The 20043-nt window shown below is 40.6% G+C and overlaps 1 protein-coding gene across 1 annotated transcript; it reads left to right on the top strand.

Moving 5' to 3' along the window:
• Positions 1-12945: 12945 nt before the first annotated feature.
• On the top strand, positions 12946-19610 carry LOC134538820 (endo-polygalacturonase-like). Its single transcript, XM_063380335.1, has 2 exons — positions 12946-12995; positions 17795-19610. Exon 2 carries the CDS (start codon positions 17809-17811, stop codon positions 19036-19038), a length of 1230 nt encoding a protein of 409 aa, XP_063236405.1. The 5' UTR covers positions 12946-12995; positions 17795-17808; the 3' UTR covers positions 19039-19610.
• The last annotated feature ends 433 nt before the right edge of the window (positions 19611-20043 follow it).

Raw genomic sequence — 20043 nt, forward strand, 5'->3', positions numbered from 1 at the left:
ACGAGTACGGCAGTCAAGCTGCCTCCGCGAGTCATTCGCCGCGTTACGGAGTTTACGAGTCGTCTAGTGACGTTACCAGCCGAGTACGGCAGTCAAGCTGCCTCCGCGAGTCATTCGCTGCGTTACTGATTTTACGAGTCTCCGAGAGACGTTAATCGCAGAGAATTCCGGACCATACGTTACGTAACAGAACGCACGCGCACAGCGCTTCTTCGTGGTGTAACTTAACGGGACTAGTATTACGTATAAGCAGCATCTGTGCTGGGACGTCATAGCGGACCTTACGGTGTTACGTGAGTCTGGGTCGCCGTGGGAGGGGAGCTGGTTCAGCGGTGATTTCGCCAGGCTGCGGCAGGGTCATAAACCGTTAATAAAAGGGGCTCGTGAAAACCGTCAACACCGAATCATTATTGGAACAATTTACCAATCTTCCTCTCCACCTAACTCCTCCCTCCAGGTCCCGCAGTTCCCGGTCCCGGCCACGTTGGCCTGGACCCACTCTACGCAGAGCAGTACGGGCATAACTGGACATTCACACAAGCAGGGAACCGGGGGCCTCAAGCCGAGGGACGTCACAACATTACTTTATAAATTAAAGTTTTAAGAATATAAAATGTTTTAGTTTTTTTCTGACACAAAATTACGTGGACACTATGTTTTGATAGTGCAACGCCACACCTGGCCAGGCGTCACACAACACCGCAAGCCGGGATTACTTCCAGGCATTTTGCGCACTGCCCTAACTCACTCTACATGACACGCGTGGGCACGTTCGTTCACACGTCCTAGCCGGGTGTTGATGACACACAATGGCCTGTGCGACCAGAGGGAGCACCGACAGGCGGCTTCAATTTTAACATTTAGATTAGTTTTGATTGTAATACTCTCCTATTGATATTATTTAAGCAGTTTCACCTTTACAAAATCTTTAACTGAACTTTGTTCTTAACCTTTTTTTTAAGATTTCCATCGTCCATTAGTACTCTCCTTTGCTCGCAAAGAATATTAAGGCCTCTCGTTGTCTCAGAGGAGTGTGTGAGCATAGCATGCGACCAGAATGTGTACAGTGCATCAAAGTGCATCGGCATATCGATGGTCACCTGTATGGCTTTCAACTAGAGAAAATGTATATCCTTCCGCATATTACTTATTTGTCATTTAAGATGGAATTACAATAGCACATCGCCTCCGTCCGTCATATGTCTGTCCATCACTTTTTCATCTGTCAAAGCCACACAGCTAGCAAAGCGATTTACAACATGAATTCATCAGTCTATCAAAATATTTTTCAAGTAAGTGCTATCAACAATCAGTGTTTTCTCTTAGAGAATTATTTCGATTTTGTTTACCATTTACATCGTGTTTTTGTAGGTATTGTATTAGTATTGACGTCGACCCAAGTGTCTCCCCGGCTCCTTCAGGCCGTTATGCCTCGTCAGCGCCCTCTCTTGCATTAGTACTGCAGTGTTGTAGTGTCTTAAGATCAGGGACACACCCGCGTGCGCCCTGGACCGCCCACAAACGGCCATGTATTTTTTAGTATATTTTGTATTGTTTTTATAATTCTTTTGTAATTTTATTGTTTTATATTTATCTTGTAATTGTGTTTCCTGTTGTGAACACTTAACAGCGGCTACATTTTTGTATAATGTTTTCATAATTCTTAATAACTTGTGTTTACGTTTTTGTTCATAATTCTTAATAATTTGTGTTTAACTATTTTTGTATATATTTTCAATTGCAGTGCTTGTAACATGTAGATCCGCAACCTGGCCCGCTGCGAGTCGCGTCTCTCCCACGCGGGCCTATTTCCCCTTCCCCTCCTCCGCAGCCCGTGCGTACCAGCGCGTGGGCGGCGGGGAGGAAGTCGCTTGCCAGTCCCCGAGCAGAGCAGACATGCTCTCGCTCGCTCCTCGCGAGACGCGCACCGAGTATGGCTGAATATTCGCTATCAGTAAGTTTCGACACGGGACTGCTTCCACAGTCAGTGTAGGTCGCGTACGAGTTATTTTACGTGTATTTTCGGAAGTCCGGGTCGCGACGGGGGAGAGCATTCGTCCTGCATTCGTCGTGTCGGCCAGGCTGCGACAGGACTTCAGCGAAATAAACTAGCTCGTGTAAACGGACAGCAACTTCTTCTCCTTTCTACCTTGACCAGAACCTCTAACCTCTACAAGATTCCCTCCCGGTCCTACATTTCCCGGTCCCGACCACGTTGGCCTGAACTCCACTATCTCTCCGACTGGAGCTACGCAGGCAAATCAGGGCGAGTTTCAGGACAATTCGCAACAGGGACCTAGGGACCAAAGGGCGAGGGACGTCAGTATATCCTCGGAAAAATTCAAAGTCGTACTTGAATTGTTTGGACAAGAGTATTAAGAATCGCAATGTTACTATACAAAACATCTGAACGCCCGAATAAAAACACCGGCCCCTGTTCTGGTCACAATTGACTATCGCAAATGAAACCACAGATATAATCCTTCCATCCGTCCATCAAAAGGTTGGCAAACTCATACCCAGCTTTTGACGAATGGACTGATGAAAAATTTTCGGGTTGTCTTATTGGTTACAGGTCCGAGACTGATGGACAGATGATGGATGGATGTAGACGACGGGCTATTGTAATTCCGTTTTTAATAACAAGCTGACGTCGACCCAAGTGTCTCCCCAGCTCCTTCAGGCCATTATGCCTCGCCAGCACCATCTCTTGCGTTGCCGTCGCCCGGGTTCACGTGTTCGAGATCCGGCATAGTTCCTAGCGAGAAGGCTGGTTTATTACGTGAAACTTGTCCGGGAGGGCGCCAGGCTAACTCGGTGAATAACCACGAGGTGGGTCGTAAGGTTTAAATGCCCCTGCGTGGCCCACTAGGAACGGCGGTGGTGGTGGTGGTGTTAGGGATCCCTGGTTACTGATACACTACTGGCCCTACACAGCATAGCATACTGATCCCTAACAGGATTGGGGACATTCACATATAACTCACACGAGTCTGGTTTGCACTGTCGCATACATGTCGCGCACAGAGTTTGCGGAGTGGACGTTTAATTAACGTTGGCAATTACACTTGCAGTTACAGTTACACTATTTCCCTACACAAAGTACACTATGTTTACACTGGGCGCTCTGACGCACCGTCACTAAAGTTAAGCCCTCACGCCAGTCGAGGTTGAGGGGGAGAGTTCGATTGGAGTCGGCGAATCCCGTAAATGGCGAATGGCGACGCGTGGGCCCACCTGTGTGGACCGCGGCTCGCTATTAAATTAGTTAAAAGTCTTTAACTAGATGTTGCCAGTGCCTGTGTACTTCGGCAGTTAACCAAATGTATGTTATTGCGGGAGTCGGCCCGTGCCGTATATTGCACTGCTCCGCGTAATGCGTTGTGCGGGGAGTGTTACGTTTACGCGGCTGAGATAGGCCCTACACCGTAAAAGGACCGGGCGCACACGGGGAGTTAATTTTAAAAAGGTTTTGAAACGTGACTATAATTACCAGAATGAATTCAGTTTAGACGAAGGTTGAAGGCTCCCCGTGGGACGCACGTTCGTCCCGGTCCGTGAGTCGCTCGGTACTGGCGTCTATTCCTGGCGCGAGGGGAGGGGTGAGTATCCTCTTGCGCCAAGGTTTCTAAAGTTCCGTTATTCGTAAAATATTATATTAACAAAAGATTGTAAGTGGCTCTAAATTCACACATTAAAAATTAACAATCAACCTAATACATATATACATTTTGGAAATTGGATTTAACAAGTTTACATTAATTTAGTTTGAATAATCTGAGTCACACTGGAGACTGTTCGTCACTTTATGACTGCTCCAGTGGCGAATGATACATGAAAATTTGGGGTGGTTTAAATTAAGTCACACATTACTTTATTTAAATTAGTCTAAAGGCCGCAAGGGGAGCAGTCACAAATGTATTAATAAAAAACCACATTTGAGTGACCCGGGCACTCCTACGTCGCACTTCCTTTGTACGGGTTGTTAATTAAAAGTGATGTGATCATTAATGTGTGTTGAATTTACAATGTACTGGAATTGTGTTGTCTGGTCGATTAGGGCGTGGGCTTTAAATCTACCTTTGCTCCGCGGTGCTCGCCTGACTCGGGTGGGCCATGGCTAGGGGTACGTTCCGTTAGCGGGGTCGGATAATGGCTGTTGCAGGTCGGGCTTTAGGGTGGCCTTCGGTCGGACGACGTCAGCGTGTTTAGTGCGACGCAAGTGTAGGTGATGTGCGACGTGTAATTTCTTTACAGGATTTGACATCTTATTTTATTGTAAATATATTTTTGTTTTACGTTTTTTCACATATTTTGTTTATATTTGATTGTAATTATTTTTTTTATTGTAGATTTATGTATTCTGTAAGTTTTTATTTGTTCACCGGGCGCCAAGGCCATGGCTTCCACCTGTGACCAATCAGCGTGTTCCGCGGGGTCGCGGAGAGGGGAGATACACGGGCGCTCGGGTGCGCCAGGGGAGTGGGAGACAGTCGTGGACCCGGCACGAGAGGCAACGGACGCATGTGCGACGTCGCCTCGGGATGGTGAGAGTGGATTTGAACGGGCGCGGTATTAGCAGTAGCTTCGGGCTGTGCCGTGCAGAAGTAATTACAGCTTTCAGTCACCTTGTAATTCAGTCATGGTTTTTACCTTGTCATTCAGTCGCGTTTTTCATCTTGTCATTTTCTCATGCGTGTTCACTTTACAGGTTTTGCGTGTCGCAGATTATTTTTGTAAACGGGACGTTCTCCGTCGCCGGTACCGTGTTTTTACGTGTCTTCCCAGTCATTGTGTTGTTCAGTCAGACAGCTATCTCATAGCACGCGGGTCATAGCGAATTTGAATCTTTGCCGCTTGGGTAATTATCGTTACAGGCGGGACGTCCCATATTTCAGTGTTATAAAAGTGCGCGGAACCGGGCTTCGCCTGATAGTGATAGTCACAGGCGGATGCGCGGCAGCCCCATGTAAAGTATTCATCCTACTGTGCATAAAGGACCTGGAAACTTTATTCGAGTTGTTTTAATTTTTAATTCTGGAGACTAGGTCCCTCGGCCACGCGGCCTGAACCCCCCTCTACCGAACCCTGAGTAGCCAGCAAAATATAGTAACATTTCAGGGACTAGTCGACCAGCCTACGACAAAGCCAATAATAAAACACTTTAAAAACATTGTAAAATATATTTAAGTAAATGACTTCTGTTCAATATACAGTTAGGTCTTTCAACCTAGCCTTATTTATCTCCAGCTCTCTCCACACTTCGCCCGCGAAAAGCAACCCCAGGCGGCGCGGAAGCTTCTGGAGCCATGGCAGTAGGACCTCGCTCAGCATCTGGGCTGGATGTGTTCGAGCACTATGGAGCCATCACTGAGGTATTTATCAATAGCCTGATAATTCGTAATCCATTTCACTCAGATATACAGCAGGTCGTTTAACTAGTTACTTAATTCTTTTCCAAGAGATGTTCAACATTCTATATAATTTTGTTCCTTTTGTTTATATGGCCACAAGGTGTAGTGCAATCTTCATATAATTAAAGATTTAGTGGCCAGGCTTTCTAGTTTTGCCAACACAGTGCTGCCTATGGATGAAGCATGCATCTGAACTTACCAAAAGTAACTTCATCTAGGACTTTGTGGTGGGCTGTGTAGAACCCACGAGCTGGATAGCGGTTTTCTAATTAGGCATTACACTGAAGACGGTGTTTTATCAAGTGTAATTGTGTGTCCTACTTTGTTCATGTAACTTTTGTGTAACTCATCAAGTGTCAGAGTAACAGACCCTCTGGGCCCTCAGCCCGGGCTCCATACTGGAAACCACATCCTAATTTGTACACCTGCTGGCCAAACCGCCCGCAAATAGACTTTTCGTGTAAATCTATACGTGTATGTGACTCTGTACTTGTAATTGTGTCAATCTCCCCAGTGACTATGTAACTGTACCAGTGTTTATGCACAAAGTGACCAGCCATTAGTGTAACTGCTAAAATGGAATCAACATCACAACAGTGCATCGGGACGAGCCCTTACCTCCCGAACAGGCAGGCTAGGCGCAGAGATAGCAGCATGTAAAAGGCTGTGTTATTATTATTAAACATGAGTCCAGAACCGCCCTGTTTCATTTAAAGACTAATTGCATCCTGAGGGGCCTGACAATTATGTCTGCCACCTCCTGCCAAGTGGTCTGTCACTCACACCCTGAGATATCATGTGTACTGACATATTAATCTGCTAGTTGGTGCTGCGGGTACAACGCAGCATCACAACACTGAAGGAGACAGGCAAGATGATGACCAGATTTTTTGCTTGGAAATGGATGTTATTGCAGTTTTTACTGAACACAACATATTGAAACTGTGCTAAGGAACCATTCCTACACCGAATTGTCATACTTCGAAAAATACCTTTACACGTAGATCTATTTGCTCTACAACACTCTCCATTTTCTTTTGCTTGATGTTTTTCATAGTCTACTTTTTTTCCTACTCAGGGGCCACAGAGCATGCATGGGATCTACAACCCTAAGCAGGGCCATTGTGGGGAATGTTCTGGGATGTGGGGGAAATGTGTAGGCGGATTGGCAAAAGCTCTCGGGTCTGATTAAGATTCGAAATTTTTAAATACTTTGGTTTATCCTGTTAAGATGAAAACTACAAATATATTCTTCATAGAATACATAGGAATCCTTACAAGTTATGGAATATGCACTTATCATTTTTACAGTTATGGCCATAACAACATTAACATTTTGCTTTTAATTTGGCATTTGAAAAGTTGTATATAAAATAATAGAAAAGGGGCTAGAAAAAAGTTTGACCCTGAGTTCTTGGTTTCTCTTGATAGTCCTACCTGTAAATCATAAAAGAGTCACATGCTCCTAACATGCTCTACATTTTTCCATCGATTTTTCATTTCATTTAGTCACACACAACTTAAATTTCCATCATTTATTTGGTACCTGTAATGGTTAGGCAGCACTGTTTTTTGGACATTTATCAGGTTTACATAAGTAGTTTGTTGCACTCAGCCCCTGGTGGTGTTATCATCCAACTTATCTTTGTTAAACTCTCTGATAAATTTGTGAAATACATATATTGTCTCTGTTGCCACCGTACGAAATTTAGTTTGGTTTTCTTGTGCTTGATTTCTGCTTATTTGAGATGTCAGCCCACATAAATGGTTTAGTTTTTTCAAGTGAAATGATCTAATATTTGTTATTTTAACTTCAATTCAAATATCTACACCGGACACACAATGCACACACTGGACACACAATGTACTGTGACACCTGGTGCCACGAAATGGATGTTTACATTGTCGCAGGCCCTTCTCTGCAGTGAGTGTGGAGACATTGAGGACGTCTGTCGGTAGTGTTACTGTTTGATAGTGTATTTGGGATTTTATCTGGACATTACATTTTTTTTTCTCACAAGTGTGTAATGTGGTAGACGTTGCCACGCTCCTGCGAGTTTTCTCGAGTTGCTCCCGTTTCCCTCACCAAAGAAGAACTTAGGTAGTGGGTCTATCCATGCAACAGTAGTGTTATCTCTGAGTTATTTGAACCCTTCGTGGGATTTCACAGATCACATTATAGAACGAGAGTGTGTGGTATCGCAGGTTTACATGAACGAATGTTTATGTGATCATGAGGTATTGCATACATCATTTTTAAAATTATATTTAGATTTTTTAAATAACCTTTAATTTTTTCCTACATATGTTGCATAACGATTCAGCACTTAAGCATTCTTCCGCACTTATAAAGAATGATTCGTTTGTTCCAAATTTTATTATTGAATGCTTGTCAAGCTGAATTTGAAATGTTTTTCCTTCCAACCAATAGTATTTTATGTAAGTTTTTTTATTTGCTGGTTTGGCAAGGGTGAATCTCAATATAAAATAGTCTGTAGAGATGGGTTGTTACAGCAATTTTCGGTATCTGTTCCAACCTGATACTGATACAGTAATGGACCTAGTTACAAGTTTCTGATACTTTTGTATCAGAGCAGTAGCGGTCCCAGTAAACGACAAGGTATCAGCATTCTCGTTACAGGGTACACATCCTCCGTGCCGTCATCACCAGCGTAAAAAGGTATCGGTGTCTCTGATACATTATTTATCACGCCCGGTAATTCTCTACCTCTGTTACTTTCATGCCCGCCTGATACAGCCAGTTGCCAGTATCAATCAGTTCAACATTCACTGCAGTTCGTCCTGGCCGTGTATTAATTACCACCATGTACATTGTTGCGGGCTGTCATGCTTTGTAGTTAGTATCTTTATAGTGAAATAAGGAATGGATAAGTGCAGGAAAAAGACTTCATTTGTGTGGAATTTTTTTACGGAAAATAATGAGTTTGCTAATTGTAATTTGTGTAAACAAAAACTGAGTTATAAATCATTTTCGACTAATCTGAAGAAACATTTGAAACGTAAACATTGATATAGTATGCTCACTAATGTACGTATCTGTTTTTTTAATTTTTAATTTTTGATAAAATCGTAATCTTTTAATGTATGAAAATACTAGTTACTAATTGTTTTCGGAAAAACCAGTCCTAATGTTGATTACATCTGTTATTAGTGTCAACTGAGAATTTATTTGCATTTTCATAGCTGTTAGGTGCACAAATATAAATATTATATCTTGTATTAATGTACTTTTTAATATTAAAATTTCATTAGTTTTATTATTGAACGAGACTGTGCACGCACTGCGCACTGAGCGTACTTTGATGGACAATAACTGAACGACTCGTAACAATTTCGCTTTGCGCCTCTCCTTCAACGCCTTCCCCTGCGCTTCCTCCCCTATATTATTTCCCTTCTTTATCCCTTATTCGTCGTTCCTGCTCCCTCCCCTTTCACAAGCTCCGCCCAAGTGACCGTCATCTGCGATCGGGTTCTGCGCACATTGGCCGTGGTGTTGTTCCAGGCGAATTCTGAACTGATACTAAAGTACTTGATACTTTTCAAGTGTACTCGATTGCCGTTCCTGATACAGGCGCGTATCAGTGCCAAAGTATCAGGTTGATACTTTTCGACCCACCTCTAAGTCTAAGTCATTTTTCGTTTTATTTGTGTAAAATGTACTGTGAAACTTCATGATGTCACGATATCTGACATTGCAACAGGCGTAGGGGTTTTTCATTGTGATCAGGGCTAGTGTACCTGAAAAAATCGACGAATAAGTGTTATTGTAATGCTGGGAAACGAAACAGATTGCATTGCCTACAAGTTTGTAGTTACCTACATAAAAACAAGAGTGAGGCATTATCAGTTCAGCAACCATTTTAAGAACGATTATGAGAGAAAATACAATCAACCAAACAAAAGTAATAATTTGTTGCTAACATTTCCATCTTAGCACGTTTTGTCTTCAAATTTTTCAATTTTCTCTCCTTTCTAGAATGTTCTGTTTCTTCCTCGGGATGGCTATCCAGTTTTGTAATTCAGCACCACTCAAACACTTATTACAAATAATTTATAAAAGTGAAAAGAAAGCAGTCGACGAGAAAATCACGGAAGGAAACAGCCGTAAGCAGAAGAGAACACATGGTAACCTTCCCCGATGTTGATGTGGGTAGTTGGTGGATCGCAGGGTGACCAGTGGAGCATTGATTGGGCTGGGTTGGAAATAAAACCAAGATTTGACATCGTATTTCAACTGGATTGAGCTGGATTCGTAAAAAATGTTTTTTTTAGCATGATAGCATTGACTAAAACCTATAAAATTATGCAAAAAAAAAGCCTTTTCAAAATCATGGATTTAACTGGTTATGATACTAAATGCCTCATATCAGAAAACTATCGTTTAAAAAAGGTAACATCTGGCACATAGTCAAGTGACTAAGGTCTTCGCTTCGCCTCACGAAATTCCACTATTGGACATTGAAGATACATACTTTTTGGCTAATGATCTGCCCACATTACTATTTCACGAGTCTTCTGGCCCAGACCTCTTAAGCCGTAGCTATACTTACCTCTCTGTGAGAGGTGGCCAGAACCTTAGACAACCTCCGTCTTGATAAAGCCTCAGGGGGTTACTTGCTTACCACCAGGATACTCCAATCATTGTACCGCAAAATTGTCATACGTTTAACTAACATAATCAAAACCATGACCCGACTCATGCAATGTCGAGTTTCATGGATAATTGAATTTTTTTTTCATATCACAGAGCTAGGAGGTCAGCCCCAAGATTTAAAATCTTACGACTCAATAACCATTTTATCGATACTTAAACATTTCTGAGCAAATTATTCTATCGCATCTTACCCTATGGGTAGACGAAATAAATGTCTTTCCCAAACCCCAAATAGGTTTCCGAAGTGGTCATTGAGTGATACGTCTAGTGGCAGCGGTTGTCGACCATGTCCTGCCCACGCCATTATTCTGTTCCTGCTCTTTTAGACCTCTCCAAGGCATTTGATTCTGTTCACCAGTGGACGCTTTTATGTAAACTCCACTTCTCTCAACTTCCCGATGTCTCATGACTATTCTATAGAGTTTTTTGTTCAGTCGCACCTTTCGAGTCCAAAATCCAACATACCATTCTGAGGTATTTTCTATTGGAGCCAAAGTTCCTCAAGGATCATTGCTAAGCCCCCTTTATTTTCTCAATTTAGATTGTAGACATCCCAACGTTACCACGAACCCAAATTTTCCAATATACAGATGACACTGCCATTTTAATTTCTGGTGCCCATGCATCCACCTAACAGTTAGAACTCAGAGCTGTTTACGAATATTAAGCAGTGTGGGGGAGGGGGAAGGCTACAGCTTAACTTCGCAAAAAACTCAAGTACTTTTTTGCACGAGGCAACATCCCCGACAAATCGCTTCACTGTTTCTCCCGGGAAATGCTATCCCATGGCAAAAAAAAAGTGTCAAGTATCTAGCTATTTTCTTAGCTTCATCAATGACATGACACCATCTTATATATGAAATTACTGGAAAAGTACGAACAGCTCTTGGGTCTATCCGTCCTGTTCTGATACGATGCCTCAGGCGGAATGCGAAGGCTATGGCAAATTACATTCTACTTATTTGTCTGGTCCTACATACCAACCTGCTACCAGAGAAACATAGAAGCCACCTTTAACAAAGGATTACGGACAATTATTGGGTTGGCCTCTTCACACTGCTATCACACACCTGTGAAACCTGTACATCTCGATATAGGTGTAATCATCTAGTGGTATAGTTAAGAAAATTCCAGAAAAACATTTTTTTTTCATAAAGCCAGCCATCATCACAATAAGATAGATAGTCTCATCTCTCGGTAACTATGATATACACACCCCAAATTAAAGTTTTCGACCTGGAAGACCTGCCAAATCCTTGATACTAATAATTAGATATCTGTCCGCAATTTGTCCTCACAAGGTAGTGCACGTCCAAGACATAACATGTTCTGTTCAACGTCACCTCAATCAATACACCAAATACACACTTTCTGACCAACAAATGCTTGCTGTACGTTGGGTTTTTACAAAAAACTTTTCCCAAAAATTTCCATTTCATCACTCTTTATATACTTAATAACGTCTTTTAGTTCCATTACGATCATCATAAAGGAAATTTAAGAGGTGCGTGAGTAAACATTTAAGTTAAATTAATACTCATATAGTAGATTACAATAATATTTAAAAAAACTCGCTTCGACGATGGACGACGCCAGAAGTCTGCCAGGACCTGCCCGATGCCACGACAGAAGTGGGTTATGGGGCGCTGGTCGGCAGAAATGGAGAAACATGGCGGACGACGGCAGTGTGGGGGTGTTGAGAGACTCGTCTGTGGGTCACAGGTTGGAGTTATCCGCCAAAGAGTGGTTACTCGCAGGGGCGAGTTGGGGGGCCCGGCAGCGAGTAATGCTCGAAGTCATTCGGCGGAGCTACCGTAACCGCGTACCTACGGCACAAGTAGCGGGCTCGTGTTCGCGCCAGCCGCGATCTGCCGCCTCGCTGGGCGGGTTGACCGAAAAAGTGACGAGCAATGCGTGACGACCAGGGACCAGGGTTTGGAGTCCACCCGCCAACGAGTTACTACTCGCTGGACGAGTAGCGGTAACCTGGACCCACTGCACCGGTAGGGCTTCAAGGGGGATCGCCACGACCGCAGAGGGTCGACGGGTTGGGATCCAGTGATGCCGACTGGGTACTCGCTGGGCGAGTGCCACCCCTCGTTGAACATCAACCCTCGTTGAACATCGCCAGCTGAACTCCTCTCCTCAGAGGCGAGTGCGCGAACGAGCAGCGGGTATTCGTCCCTGGGCTGCCCGACCACGTGACTCGCTCTTAAGAAGGCGAGCTCATACATGAGCTCATACACACGGCCGCGGTTAGTGAACTCAATTTGGATTTTGGAATTTAAAAGGTAATATTTATATGGACTGGAGATTGTAAACATAGTGATATCAGATAATTTTTTTTTATAATGTACACCGACATATTAAAAAAAAATGCCGCTTTCCGGATACCAGGTATACACTGTCCACGCGTTCTATATTTTCAGGTTTTGATCAAATCTTTGTTCGGCTTAATGTCAGTTTGTGTTGAGTTGGCGGTGCAGTTCAATCGGAGACAATTCAGCGCGTTTTATTTCGTGCACATGATGCCATTACAAAGAAGATTTCTTATAGTTGTAACGGAAGTTACAATTTATTATGTGTCAGTTTATGTAGATGCGCCTTAACATTCAGGAATGCCTGAAGCTATGAAGTCCATAATTGAAGATTAAAATTATTAGATAAATAATTTAAAGCTATTTCTTAATATTTCAATTTTGCATTGTTCGTATCGTTTATTTTAAATGATAATGTTATTCAACATTCTGTTATCTGCAGTCTCTTATCCTGATTTTAAAGTTTGTGCAAGTACTCGGCAAAGTATGAGGTTCAAGTGAAACGATTATATAACGCAACCGGGTCAACTATATAAGGAACCTGTTCTATTCTGGTGAGCTCAATATCTGTAGAACAAGTCCAATAAGGTAAGTATATTTCAACTCTTCATCATATAGCACAAAGAACAGCAAATACTAACATGAAAAAACACACGATGAATAGCATTATCATTTAAGATTTTTTTATGATTGATTCTCTTTACTTTATTTTGAATACATAGTTACAATAACTATCTACTATTAGTTCTAAGTGTATATATTTCAATCGCACATGTAGGTGAAATATAAGCCAGTGTAATGAAAATTTTCATTTTGAATTTTTATAAGTATAGATAATGAATAATAAAAAATAATTTGGATTCAAGCAATATTTATTTTAGTTTGAAACATTTAATAAACCAAATTTCTTTAATAATTAAAAAAAATTAAAATAATTTTAAGTAAAAGTATATGTGATAAAACCAAACTATATATTAATAAAATAACCGTGTATTGAAGTTTGAGAACTGTGCAAACAGATCTCATACTCTTCGAACTGATTAAATTATTATTGTAATTACGCATACTTCTCTTTCATGTATGTTTATTCCCTTAAAATCAAAAATTCCTGTTTAAAAATTTATTTGGCATTTTTTTAATTTCACAGGTTGAGTCAGGATGCAGTTCTTTAGTTTGGTAACAATTAAAGCTACATAGAGTTTGAAATTGGTTTTGAAAGTAAATATTAAGGGCTATCATGATATTTGAAAATTAAGTTTAATGTTTGATACTTCTTAAGGGAAAGTGAATAATTTTTAACAAAGTTTTAAGAAAGTCTGCCAAGTACTAGCGTGACCCTCGCATGTTGGATACCGTACCATACCCGAAAATACCATATCTTACAACAGCACAGTATAAAATGAAATATACTACTTTATTACTAATAATTGGAAATCTTTTCAATATAAAGTATATTTCAATTGGTTTTTTTTAATGTATGTATAATATGCTTTATATCAGTCAGAGTGACGTTGAACTGGTTCAACATATAAGGATGAATGTTGTATGGACTGCCCATAAGCGCATTTTTGTCCTTCCTGTATTCCCCCTCTCCTCTGTTCATCAGTCTGGCCCCCACCTACTTCCTTGTCTTTGGTACTGCCCTCCCCTACCTTCCGCGCATGCGTTCTAGAGGTGTGCCTTGATTGCTGACATAATCTTGGGTCACTCTGAGCGCTTGAGTCACTGGTAATGAAATCCAGGCTTGGATACAAACATAAAGTGGACCACGAGTCCAAGTGCATCCACCCCCCCCCCCCCCCCGCAAGTTGGACTCTGTTATACTCTGTCCAACTCTTCATCCAGACCATAGTCTGTCTCATGTATTTTCCAACACTTAATGCATGCATATTTGCACCCCGCATGACAGTGCCATGTGTCCATGTAGGTTTTACCTGTGCCCAACCTATCTCTAATTAAACAGGCCAACAATAGTTATAGTGCCGCGGTATTTGGAGCTGATTTCATATGAATTTGTTGCCCTGCAGGGATGTTAGACGTACCAACTTGTTGGTACACATACCATTTTTCAGGGTCTTGTACCATGTACCAAGTAGAAATTGTGCTGGTATGCAGAAATACCAACTTTGAACATCGACCATGCGCGATGCGCCATGCATTAACAATTAACATTAGGCGTGGACGAATAATTCGAATAGTTGCGTTTTAATAATTCCATCTGTATACTATTAATAAAACGGCATTTTAAGAGAATTTTTTAAAGTGCTAATTTGATTGAAAGTATTCATACTAGGTGCTAATTGAAAGTATTCATACTAGGTGCTAACGTTTTTATGGCCATCTTATAATTTCAGATGCTAGTTCTCACAGCGTCATGCCGAAAATCTTACACTGACAAAGATCCTGTAGATTTTGTTTCATAGATTATCTTAATATATATAAATCTCGTGTCACAATGTTTGTCCTCAATGGACTCCTAAACCACTTAACCGATTATAATAAAATTCGCACACCATGTGCAGTTCGATCCAACTTGAGAGATAGGATAGTTTAAATCTCAAATTATAGTCGCAATTTTAATTTATTGCTATTTATTTGTCTGTTATTATTTGACAGTCACAATTATCTGTTAACTCCAAATGATTCTAACAGATGTCGATACCTTTCGACTGGGTTGAGTAAGTAATCAATAGATGGCGCTGCTATGGTAAATCTAAGAACGTGTCATATAAGCTACTTTTTAAATTTTTGGTGTTAGCATGTTACTTAGACTGAAGTGTAAATTGAATTCATATTATAATGAAGATAATACAGTGAAATTAATCCTGTTTTTTACTTATTTGTGCTTCATTGATGAAAACTTTATAATTTAATCTTAATATATATAAATCCAGTGTCCTGATGTTTGTTTCCAATGAACTCTTCACCAAGTCAACCGATTTCGATGAAAATTGGCATTTATGTGTAATTTTTTCCAACTTGAGAGATAGGATTGTTTTTATTTCGATTAATGGTCTTAATAATTTATAATTAATAATAAACTGATTATCAATGTTGATTGGTGTTTAAGCCCGGGAAACAGTGGGTACTTCGTCTCCATGACAACGTTGCGTGCTCGAGAGTTGGGAAACCATCGGTGCTATTCGTTTTTTCTTCGGTACATTACAAAGCGTTGTATTAAGTTTTTGTCATAATTAATTAATTTCCATTTTATTTCATTTACTATAACTGTATATAAGAGATTTGATCTCATCCCCCCCCCCCCCCCAATTAATACAACCGTGCGAAGCCGGGTCGGGCAGCTAGTATGTATATATATATTTATATAAACTGCTTTAATACGATATATACTATGGAAACATAAAAGGTTACACACTTGTCAACAAATAAAGTATGTATGTAAGATCTTGGAGTGTACCAGTTTTTTTTCTTCAGATACCAGCTTTTAGTGACATCTGTACCAGGTCCGTTGAGCCACTGTCTAACATCCCTGTTGCCCTGAATTCAAATATGGCATTAGTTTTTTTGCCTAGAATGTAAAATTTCTAAGATATAACGTTTTAGCGAAATGTACACTTTATAGCCTATGTTATTTTAGGTTAAATCTTTGAATCAAATCTAAAAATTAAACATAAAATTCTTATTATTATATTGCACAAATATTATTTTATTATACAAATAGTATTATATTATACAAATATCTAAAAAAAAAATTTGCATTGATCAAGTATCGAACCAAGGACATGAACTAATCGAATCATGCAGTATATTAATTACAGATTTTTTTTACGAATTTAAGAAATTTCCCGAATTCATAGCTAAATAATTAGGAATTTCCAAGATAGCATACAAATGTCAAGATGGCGGAGCGCCACAGTAATAACAAATTATTACTGCACCCTAGTGGGTAAAAATTAAACTAACATGGTGTCAGTGTATTCTAGCAGACGAAAACAAGATGGCGGAGTAATAATAATAGTAGCTGTCGTTATATACCTTGGTCACGTTTATTCTGTGCCTTGGTATTAGTGGTGGGAGGTCAGTCTGCCAGCGGGTTCCATGGAGGAATGATCTGTTTTGATATGTTTTTATTTTTGCCCTCACTGGGTTCAAACCGAGGACTCCATGACATAAATGCGTTTTTTAAATAATAATTTTTAAAAATTTGATTAATTAAATGTATAAATTTTTAATCTTTTCCCATTAAAATCTAATAATAATTACAATTTTCAAGATGCTGGTCGTGATGTCATATTCCCAGATGGCGAAGTGGTTGATTGAATTTTTTATTATTTTTTAAAAATTTTATTTTTTTTCATATTTTCTAGCATAAAAATTATGGATTTTCAAAATGGCGGTCATAAAAAATTGCAACGAATTAGGATCCAAGGTGGCGGCCATAATGAAATGTGCAACGATGATGTCATACTCATCCAAGATGGTGAGCATAACGAAATCTGCATTATTTCTAGAATCCAAGATGGCGGCGACTGTAATGATACATTCAATGGTGTTTTTAAATGATATTATATTAAAATTTAATTTATTAATTTTTTTATGAGTTTTAAATTTTCCCTGAATTTATATCATGAAAATTACAGATTTTCAATATGGCGACTGTAACAATAATTGCAATGGTTATTCAACAATTCAATATGGCGGTCATTACATTCTAATTGACCAGGTCATGACCTCAGCGGCTTATAGCGGCTTGTTGCTGGTGAATTAAGCCACTTTGGGGGATTTTGAAGCCGCTGACATTTTTGAGGACAAATAGGAAATTTTCTCTCAAAACGGGAATTTTTCCCTCGAAATAGGAATTTTTTTTTTTTTTTTTTTTTAGGTATTTTGAGTCATTTTTGAGGAATGAAGAAATTTGACACCAGAATGGCCATCGTGACATCACAATCCAAGATGGCATCGACAATCCACAATTCACAGCCTGAATCCTGGACTCGGAGCCCCTTTTCTATAATACTATACACAATGCTAATTTGAAATGTAATCATAAGTTGCCCACTTATAAATAATCAAGCTGTCTTAAATGTGTATGTTTAATTTTAAATAGGTGCTTCTTTAGTTCACTGGTATGAAGTGATTATTTTGGCTTTTTATTGTGTTTACTGTGGAATGTTTCTCCATAAATTTAAAAAAATAATAACTTTTGTTTTATAATTGAATTTTAAATGCCTATATCTCCTTGTCTCAGACTGATCATGTAACGGAGAGTGTTTTATAATAGCAATAAAATTATTGTACTGCATTGAAAATTTTTCTTAGCATTCATTATCACAAGACGAAATTTCTTTAGCTACTTAGAAAATAAATAGCACTAAAGAACCTGAGGGTTTTGAAAAGATTCTAAAATAAAGTTTTACCAATTTCAGGGCTTTCCAACAACATGCCACGTCAACCTTCATTTGGCTTCAGTATCACCTTCGTGATCCTGGCCCTGGTCCACGGGGGACTGGCTCAGGATCTGCGGAACGTGACTGAGCCCAAGAACCCTGAGACCTGCATCTCCCTGAAGGCTAGCGGCGGAGACGACACAGAAGCCATCCAGAACGCCCTCAACAACTGCACCCAGGGGAAGGCCGTGACTCTCTCCTCAGGTAACTTCAATGCCGGGCACTTCAAGATACCATCCGGCGTGAGCCTTCTCGTGGACAGCAACGTGACCTTGAAGGCCATACCTAATCCGAGAAAATACGGTCCTCATACTTGTGGGACTCTGAACAGCGTTGGTGGTGGATGCCGGCCTTTCATCGAGATAACTTCAGCCAAGGGAAGCGGCATCTACGGCAAGGGCACAATCGACGGTCAGGGCGACCAGAAACTGACCGGCAGAAACGACACGTGGTACGATATGATAATAGAGTCGAATTCGACGAACCACCACAACAATCCGATACTCATAAAGATCAAGAACTCCGAAGACATAACCCTGTACCAGATCACGTTGAGGAACTCCCCCAGCTACCATGTGACGGCCAGCAGCACGTTCGGGTTCACGGTGTGGGGCGTGACCATCGAGGCCCCGGCGAGCGTGGGCAACACGGACGCCATCGACCCGATGGGCTGCCAGAACGTGACGATCGCCCATTGCAACATCAGTGTCGGCGACGACAACGTGGCGGTCTCCGGAGAGCACGCCCCGGCGCGACACATCTCCATCCTGAGCAACTACTTCGGCTCAGGGAACGGCATGTCCATCGGCAGCGGCACCCGCAAGGGGGTCAGCGACGTGCTGGTCTCCGGGATGACGCTGAGCAAGACCATCAACGGACTGCACATAAAGACCGGGCGCTCCGGCGGCGGCCTGGTCACCCGCGTCCGCTACGACGACATCTGCGTGTATGGGGCGGTGAAGCCCATCGACTTCGACATGAACTACTTCGGCAAGTCCTTTTCTCGCGACGCCGAGTTCCTCGACATCAGCTTGAACAACGTGAGGATGGTCACCAAGGGATGGTTCAAGTTCCACGGCAGCCCCTCCCACCCGATGATGATCACGGTCAACGACACGCACATCGCCAAAGGCTCAAAGTGGCAAGCGCACGACGTCAACATAACAGGAACTTTTTTGGTTGACGCTAAGGGTCACTGTGGGCGGGCAGGCAACAAAATTTAGAGTACATCACGTCTATAAGCAGCCATGTTAACACTATATCCGAATCAATCGCTGAAACAAGCAATCTGATGACGTTATTTACTCCCACAATTGCAGTTTGTTACTTTTTAAAACCATACAACTTTATTGAATGTTATATATGGATATTATTTTTTTTTTTTTAGATTTCATTCAAGCGGTTGTGATTTAATACCACATAATTTATATTTTATTGGGATGACTAATATGATATTTATACTAAAATTTAAAGATGTAGTATTTGAGATATATGTATAATTTATTTTATTCAACTTAATTACAAACAGAAAATGAAATTAATAGGTCCAGCATGCTGTATACATATTATTACTACTTTGAAAATGTTAAAATTAACAGTGGCTGCAGCATTATAATATTATACATCAGTCATATGTTTGAGATCGGGTGCATTTTATGATAATATTTATTATAATGAACATTAATGATCAAAATATGGAACTTAAAGTGGATGAACAATTTTGAAAACAAATATGGGGATGTTAAAACTGTTATTAACTAAATGTAGGCTAAAATAAAACAATAGTGAATGATTATTTTGTTTTTTTAACTGCAAAGGAATTTAGAGGAAAAATCGGTGATGTTTTAATGAATGAGGAGATATTTTATTTTAAGTTTCAAATGAAATAACATTAATATATGTTCTGAGCTACAGTTTCGGGGTCTATATTGAGGAGCTAAAGAACAGCATACCATCTTGAATTTTCTTTTGTCATTAATACTTTGATGGTCTTGTTTTTGACTTTCGTCTCAGAAATGACGTTAAACCCTTTTACAGATGTTTTCATTCTTGGCTGCCAACTTGATCCTTATCTAGTTTCTGTTTGAGTCTTCGTTTTGACCGCTGTACGCTGAAAAGCAATGACGCAATTTTTTAATATTAAAATATGTTTGAGGGTATGCATATTGGCACCATTGAAGCCTGTGCATTGCACCCAGTGCAATAACTTAGAACACAGAAGTTTATTT

Source organism: Bacillus rossius, chromosome 14 (assembly GCF_032445375.1).
Source record: "Bacillus rossius redtenbacheri isolate Brsri chromosome 14, Brsri_v3, whole genome shotgun sequence".
Classification (NCBI taxonomy): Eukaryota; Metazoa; Arthropoda; class Insecta; order Phasmatodea; family Bacillidae; genus Bacillus; species Bacillus rossius.

Excerpts from the sequence above, each read along its gene's own strand:
- LOC134538820 (XM_063380335.1), top strand. The coding sequence starts at position 17,809 with ATGCCACGTCAACCTTCATTTGGCTTCAGTATCACCTTCGTGATCCTG.